General features: G+C 35.0%; 1 protein-coding gene across 1 annotated transcript; it reads left to right on the forward strand.

The window, feature by feature from the left end:
* Positions 1 to 1,792: 1,792 nt before the first annotated feature.
* Positions 1,793 to 4,647, forward strand: LOC109167231 (probable WRKY transcription factor 31). Its single transcript, XM_019316224.1, has 6 exons — positions 1,793 to 2,170; positions 2,250 to 2,348; positions 2,435 to 2,602; positions 2,854 to 3,219; positions 3,333 to 3,446; positions 3,682 to 4,647. The coding sequence occupies exons 1-6, from the start codon at positions 1,907 to 1,909 to the stop codon at positions 4,354 to 4,356; spliced, it is 1,686 nt and encodes a 561-aa protein (XP_019171769.1). The 5' UTR covers positions 1,793 to 1,906; the 3' UTR covers positions 4,357 to 4,647.
* Positions 4,648 to 8,902: the final 4,255 nt, after the last annotated feature.

Raw genomic sequence — 8,902 nt, forward strand, 5'->3', positions numbered from 1 at the left:
TAATAATAATAATAACAACAACGATAATAATAATATGGTGATGGTGGTGGTGTGGCGTGGCGGTGTTGTGGTTGTAGTGGTGTTAGTACGGTGTTGGTGGTAATGGTGGCGGTGGTGTGTGGTGGTGGGATGATAGTGGTGTTGGTGTCGGTGTGGTGGCATTGGTGGTGGCGGTGGTGTGGTAGTAATGTTGATGGTGGTGTGGTGGTGATCATGTGGTAGTCGTGGTGGTTGTGATGGTGGTGATGTCATGGTGAAGGTAATGTTGTGATTGTGTAGCAGCAGTATTGGTGATGACGATAATGTGATTCTATAGTGGTGTGGTGGTTTAGTGGTTGCGGTAGTGGTAATAATAATAATCGGAAAAACTTAAAAAGCATAAAGGAAAGAGAGATGGAAAATAAAGAATCTGAAAAATGTATTCCAACTAAAAAAAAATAAGGAAGACATTTTCTGTCAAATTGAATCTTTTTTCGTTGATAAGAATGAATATTTTTCTTTGATTTCATTTTTCTTGAGTACCCAAACACGAAAAAATTTAGAAAAGTAACTTACAAAATTCATTTTTTGGGTTTCCAAATGGACCCTTATTGAAAAAAAAAATTATTCTTTTTGTTTTAGATCAATAAGTATATATCATATAAAGGAGAGATACAAATAAAATACTTTTTTTTTTTTTTTTGAAACCACAAATAAAATACTTAAGTCCTAAAAGAGGTGATCGAATGGGTAGATCATAATTTTTGAATGACAATAGAAATCCACAGCCACTATTAATGTGTATTGAGTAAAACCTACCGATCACAAGGATGTAAACCAAGAAGACCAATAGACTGCTTCCGAGGCAAATTAACTTGTAACTCTTTAATTACCAAATTAATGGTCCGATCAACTTGACTAGAATTATATTGTAGACTATAACTCTCATACTATAAAATTACGAATTTAATTCTTATCAATATTATCTCAATTGATATTGATGCGCATAACTTTTTTAATGCGATTTACTTATATAATCGGACATAAAAGACAGATCGGACCTTACCTAGTCGTCACTCACCCGAAAAAAAAAAAAGAAAAAAAAAAGATAGGTGTGTCAAATCCGTTGACTTGGCTTTTCACATATCGCACGACATTTCGTTTTCATCACGTGGAACTCGCCGCACCGATCGGGCCGGTCCATTTCTTCTACCCCATAAGTCAAACTCAGTCTTGACTCCTTCCCTACCACTGGGGCCCACTTGCCACCTGTCACCAACCATGACGCAACTCCTCACTATTCCATTTTTTTTTTACCCTAATGCTGTTTTACTAAACTTACTCACATTACCTAAAATAATAAAGTGTGTAAAATATATCTAGATGTCAAATTATTAACTATACATTAAAACATTGTTTTCAAAAAAAAAAAAATACATTAAAACATTTACCTACCTAAAATAATCAAGCGCCTAAAATATACTAAGATTTTAAAGTGTTAATTGTAATAGTAAAAATTACAAGCTTATCGTGTCATTATTGACGCTTTGTCTTAGGATCAGTAGTTATCTAGTGTACCCAAATTCACATTTCAAAAATTTATTTTGTTATTTTTTTTTTATATATACAAATATATAAACTTTTTTTTGACCCACATAAACTTGATTCATAAAATTCACCAAAATAATATATAAATACATAAATTTACTTGTGGACCCACATCGTTGGTCCATATTATAATTTGCTGTATTACGACTTTTTGGTCCACATAGCCCTTATCTTTCTCATCATCGGCCTTTTTATACTTGAACACGCTTCTATAGTTAAAGATTTCAGACCCTCCTCTCCATCTTCCCAAGAAAAAAATCTGCCATAAACTTTTCTTTCATCTCTATCCGGTTTGTGATATTTCATATCTTTGATTTACATGGACAATGGATGGGGGATAACTCTCAACAATTTGATCTTCAAGAACGGTCTGGGCTCCAGTCGTCCGAGATTTGATACTGCTAACATGTTTCCGGTGAGCCTGAACCGGAAGGACGACGGCGAGAGGCGGCAGCAGGCGGTTCTTAATGAAGTTGACTTCTTCTCTGAGAAGAAGAAGCCGGCGGCTGTTGACAGTGGCTTTGTTGTGAAGAAGGAAATCTCGAACGATGAACCTCCTATCAGGACTGATTTGAATATAAACGTAAGTTTCCATTTTTTAAAAATCTTTAATTTTTGTTAATTATGGTAATATGAACTGGATTTTATGTATGGTTGTGTAGACTGGTCTGCAACTTGTGACTGCTAACACCGGAAGTGATGAGTCAACGATAGACGATGGTGTTTCGTCGGACATGGAAGAGCGACGAGGAAAAGACGAGGTTTGTGATACCATAAGAAATGATGATTATTGTCTGGTTTTGAATCCTTTACCGATCTTAATCGGCTGTTATTGTTCATAATTCAGGTTGCAGGATTGCAAGCTGAGCTTGAAAGAATGAATGGCGAAAACCAAAGACTGAAAGGGATGCTAACTGAAGTCACCAACAATTATACTGCTTTGCAGATGCATCTCGCAGCACTTATGCAACAAAAACAACAGCAACAACAGAAAAATTCAATGGCAGAAAGTGAGGTAATTAAAGTTTTAATTTTTTAAAAAAGAATTGATTTTTCTGGCTAGCTAGCCCGTTGGAGGATTAGTACTTAGTGCGCAAAAAGAAACATTTTACAAAAGGGTAAAACTCCCAATTCTCAGGACTAGATTCTATCTCCTTGTTTAGAATCTGTCATCTAAGAACCAACTGATCTACGGAAAGAATTGATTTTCTATTATTATGGATTGATTGATTAGGACTGGGTTCTAATCTTATTGGTGTCGTTTAGGTTGTGGACAGGAAATCCGAGGAAAAGAAATATGAGAAAGAAGGAAGCACGGTTCCTAGACAATTCTTGGACTTGGGCCCCAGTGGTGTTACTGCCGCTGAGCAAACAGACGAGCCGACTCACTCTCCGACCACCTCATCGGAAGAAAAAACAATCTCCGCTTCGCCGAGGAACAACAACGTGGATTCATCAAAGCACAAACGGTCTGCCAGGGAAGAAAGCCCAGATTTGGAAAGCTGGAATCCTAACAAAGCTCCCAAATCCATTTCTTCGTCTTCAAGGCCAGTTGATGATAATCAAGCTTCTACTGATGCTACCATGAGGAAAGCCCGTGTTTCTGTCCGTGCCCGATCTGAAGCCCCCATGGTACACCATCATAATATATATAAATAATTAATATGTAGTGTCGAGTTTTTGGATTATATATGTGACTGATGGATGGGGTGATTATATCATTTATATTATTGTGAATTTTACAGATTAGTGATGGGTGTCAATGGAGGAAATATGGACAGAAAATGGCTAAAGGAAACCCATGTCCACGGGCTTATTATAGATGCACCATGGCTGTTGCTTGTCCAGTTCGGAAACAAGTATGTTTCATGCATTATTGTTTTGATACATTAAATTTCTCAGCTCGAGTTAATTAAAGCATGTACTTCATCTCAACTAAAAGTTTAAGCTGGTAGTTGGATTGCATATTAATGGTTATATGTTCAACATAGATTAATTCTAAACTCTCAGAACTTCTGACTACGAATTGCATTATTGTTTGTTGAATTATTATTAATTTAGATCTAATAAGGATTTGTGTGTTTTTTTTCATAGGTGCAAAGGTGTGCTGAGGATCGGAGCATTTTGACCACCACATATGAAGGCACACACAACCATCCTCTACCGCCGGCAGCCATGGCGATGGCGTCAACCACGTCCGCCGCCGCGAATATGCTGCTTTCCGGCTCCATGCCTAGCGGTGATGTGATGATGAATCCAAATTTTCTTGCGAGGGCAATTCTGCCATGTTCTTCTAGCGTGGCCACCATTTCTGCTTCCGCACCATTCCCCACTGTCACGTTGGACCTCACCCAAACCCCCAACTCGGTTCCTAATTACCCTAGACTCCCTCCCTCCCAATTCCCCGGCGGCGGCGGCGGCGGCCCATATAGCCTTCCTAGTTTCGCTGTAACGCCGGCGCAAGTGTTTGGCCAGGGTTTATATTCTCATTCTCAGTCGAAGTTTTCTGGGCTTCAAGTTTCTCATGAAGCGCAAAACCCACTCCTGCCGCCTCCACAGCCGCACCCTTGTTTATCCGACACCTTGAGCGCCGCCACTGCTGCTATTACCGCCGATCCCAACTTCACCGCCGCTCTCGCCGCCGCCATCTCTTCCATCCTCAACGGTTCACAGCCAAACATTGTTAATAGCACCAATAATAATACCACCGCAACGGCCAATGCATCCAATAGTAACCCTACAAACAATAGCAACAACAAAACGCACTAGCTGTTTCTTGGACATGGAAAATGTTAATTACTACTTCATTACTTTTTTTTTTTTTTTTTTTTGTAATATTTAATGTTAATTAGTTTTGTTATTTTTATATTTATATATACTTTTGTTGGGGGTGTTAGAGAGACATGCATAGAGGATGAGCATGAGGACTTAGGATACACACATATTTTTGATTCTTTGGTATATTGTTACATACCTAAGAATAATCTGCTTTTCGTCCAGTGTAAAAATTATACATCCAGTGGATTATGTTGTTCAAATGCTTGTCTTTTTACATTTACATGCAATATTTCAGGTGAGTACATGTTTAAAAAAACAGTGATATTTTTTTTTAGTACTACTAACTCTATTACAATGTAGTATGTGTTCACATATACTTTCTTAACTTATTGAAGCATAAAGAGTCAATGTCTCATTGGAGTTCAAACCACCACCCATTTGAAAAAAAAAAAAAAAAGTGAAAGTAAAGCAATTATCTAAACAACTTTTTGAAAATTCGTTTAATCCTATCATTTTTTGTTTGTTTGTAGTGGCCTGGTGAGATTGTTTAGACAAAATATAAAAGGGGAAAATAGATTCAAGTATGAATACAAAGAACCAAAGACCAATCAAAAGGTTTGAATATTGAAAAAGTATTGTTGTTTTATTGCTTAAAATAAAATCTAAATCAATCAAAATTAAATTTATTTATAAAATGAAAGAAAATAAATAAATAAATAAGGAAAAATTTCTGCCAAGCTATGCTAAGTATATTAATGGAGTCAACAACCACGGCCGTCGTTTTGAAACGTAAGGAGTAATTAATTTGAGAGTTTTTATAGATGGAAGACTGCAACGGACCTCCAGGCAACTTCCTTCAGATTCCTACATACCCAACCATTCATTTTCATCACCTTAATATAATATTCTTTAGCAACGCGCGCATGAATAACTCAAATAATCAACCAATTAATATTTAGTATTATTTCTAATGACAAAATGAATTTTAATTTTAATGAAAACTTGATTAGCTATTTGGAGACTTTACTAATCAAGGCCAGAATATAGTTTGTTGAAGTAATAAAACTTGGATTATAAAAAATAATAATAAACTTATTTTATTGATCGAAATTAATATATATATATATATATATATATATTTTTTAATAATAACTAGTATAAAAAAAATAATGGGAAGAAGCTGAGATGGATGAGTGTGGAAGATGGATCGCCGTAGGTAAGCATTGATTAAAAAAATGGACAACTCAGATACGTTATTGACTTCCGTGCACATCAAATACGTCACCACTCTCATGATGTGCCAACCAATCATGTGCCTCGCTATTTAATAAGATAGATGCTGCTGGAATACGCGTATTTTTTTATTTATTTTTTTTAATTTTGTGTACTAAGTAATTAGAAAATGATGTATTGTCTAATTATTCTCAACTTGTTTATGATTCTTTCTCTATTTTGTGCCTCAAATTTCTTTTGTTTCATTATTCCATCTCTGAACTACAACTATGTGTAATTTACAAGTTTTTTTCAAAAAACTGAATTCTAACCCTAAGGACTCCTCGCATCCTGGGCTGACAAAACATCTCGTGAAATTGGATCTCTAATCATTTTTTTCAAATTTTACTTTTGTGATCAACTGAGCTGTTCATGCGAGTTTACCCAATGTACACACTCATAAAGTAATAGTAGGTTTACATTATCACTCCAAAAAAAAAAAAAAAAAATTGTCTTCCCATTTCTAGATGCTAGATATTTAGATATCAAAATTTCTTCCTTTGACATTTTGGTAAAAACAGTGGGTAGACCAAAACATATTGAACATGCGGCTGTCATAAGACTTGTGTGCAGGTTCATTTGAAGCGATATATATTTGATTAGACTAAACCAACATTAGACCACATTTGAACCAATAATAAGCTCATGACTTTGGTGAACTTAGGACTACAAAGTCAGCAGACAAACTGACAAAGATTCCATTTAACATTGGGCCAAACTGTTGTCCACTGCTATGGGGATGGGATTGGATTCCCATTTAGAGCCCACCCATACACAGACAAACATCAGTTCTGGGCTTTCATTTCAACAACCCAACAAGGATCTTGGTCTTCACTTTTTGCTGGGCTGATACGATGAGGATGTTGCGTTTGAATATGTTGCATTTAGTTCCTTCCACTATTCAGTCGTTATATCCTGCACCAGGTGCATAATCGATTATGCACCGCGCGTCAAAACGACGCTGTTTTTGTAATTATAACAGAGTGACACTACAATGTGTCTAAACCGATACTGTCTCACGTATTATTTTTATATTATCAAATGAAACTGCAGTTATATTAAAATGATACTGTAGTTGTGGTGAAATGAAACTACAGTATATATAAAATGAAACTGAATTACATTTCACATATTTAAATGTATATTGTAGCTGTAATTATATTGAAATGATCATGTAGTTGTGTTTTAATGAAACTATAGTGTATATAAAATAAAATAAAATAACATTTTCACATATTTGAGTGTATAAATATTGAATGAAACTGTAGTTATATCGAAATGAAACTGTAGTTGTGTTGAACTGAAACTGCAGTGTATACAAAATGAAACTAAAGAACATAGTTATTTTTTGCGAAGATTATGTTTCTTTTCATTAAATAAAACAACGTCGTTTTGACGCGCGGTGCATAATCGATTATGCACCGCGGCGCACGATATAATTTGCCTCCACTATTCTATTGGGTCGAAGTGTAAAGCTATGAGAATGAGGAGATTTCGTCTTTTATAGATACGGTTACGGTTAGTGGATTGGTTACGAGATGTTGTGTACACGCCTAATATTATATCAGCAAATGTTGGATATGTCATCGCCACACATTGAAATAATGCCAGCGGTTTCCATCTTTACACACAATTCATGCAATGCAATGCCTACTTGCCCTTGCCTTTCTCCTCTTAACTATCTCGCGTAACGACTAACGACGTCTTTATTAACAAAGTCCTGCCTTTAAATCTCTATTTATTCCTTCTTTCTGGGGTTTTTCATACCTAATTAAGTTCGTTGTTCATTTTGGCATTTCTCATCGTCACGTTGAATCAATGAACATTTTTTTTTTTAAATCCATATGAGTGCAACATCATCTTTGAATTTGATACGGATCATATGGAATACATAATAATTAAAGTTTCAAACTTGAGAAAAGTGATGTGACATAGAGTGGTTATGTTCCGTCTTAATTTCGGAGAAAGCTAACATTGATATAGTGTTCAATCACTACTACAGAAAACATTTTAATGTCGCTTTTTATTTATTTATTTACATACAATGTCGATTATTTGGCAATGTAGTTAGGCATGACATTGTAAATAAATGATGCGGCGTCGATTTTTTAAAACCGATGTTATATGTTTTTTTTAAAAAAAAAATAAAATTTAAGCAATGAGGTCGATTTTTTTTTTTAAAAAAGGCAACCAATCTAGTCGATCAACAATTGACTTGGTCGCGTGAACAACCACAATTTTTTTATCAATCGCGTAATTTTACTAGTAATCTGTTGGTTACCAATAAATTGCACTTATTCGACCTATTTTAATAAGTTGAAATTTTTAATTGTACCTTTTGACAATTCAGGGGTATAATTGCTCTATCATATCATATAAAGTTTAAAAATCTATTTAACTATTTTTTTTTCTTTAATAATATCTTTTAATAAAATATTTTATAAGAAAATTAAGCCCAAATAATATTTAAAGATGATTAAATTCATCTAAAATGAGTTCAGACCTTATGCTCAAATGACACATCTGTGTCTCCCGTTAAATGAAATTCACAGAATCGAATTTCTGTGGTGAGATATTAACTCTTTGAGGTGCATTAGTTAGAGAAAGTATAAAACAGAGATACCAATATGATCACAAGACATTCCTTCAAGGGAATGATAAAGAATTTAAAAAGGAGCTCGCAAGACATGAGAAACAACATTTAATAGTAAGGTGAGAGTTCCCATTCCTATCACAAACATTGATGTAGTGTTTTTATAAAAAAACAGAAAAAAAAAATGGAAAAAGGAAGATGTCCGTCAAAAGCAAGTGTTGCGTGCAAGTGTCACAAATATGGGACACGTTAGGAGTCCGTTACGCTTGCTTTTGCCTCCCCCCACTTTTCCCGTCATTTTTCGGCACTATAATCCATCCTTATCACCGACCTACTCTCTTTCCTTTTTCCTTCTCGCCGTACGATCTTTGTTCTACGGCCCTGATTTCACCCCACGTCCCTGTGCTATTGTTCCTTCCTTGTGTACCCAAAACGAGCATCTCCTCACTGCGACACTCCTTTAGGCTTTAGGTTACTTCCTTTTTCACACTTTCAATAGAAAAATGTTATTTTCCCACCTTAAAATTCATTAATTATTCATTTAATGGCAAAGATTTTCGATATGTTTTTATAAAAATAAAATATAAATACATTACCTAGTTTTCAAAAAATAAAAATAAAAACATTACCTAGTACTGTTAGACGTGGAGTGTAACAATTCTTTTTTAATAA

Source organism: Ipomoea nil, unplaced genomic scaffold, assembly GCF_001879475.1.
Source record: "Ipomoea nil cultivar Tokyo-kokei standard unplaced genomic scaffold, Asagao_1.1 scaffold3147, whole genome shotgun sequence".
Classification (NCBI taxonomy): Eukaryota; Viridiplantae; Streptophyta; class Magnoliopsida; order Solanales; family Convolvulaceae; genus Ipomoea; species Ipomoea nil.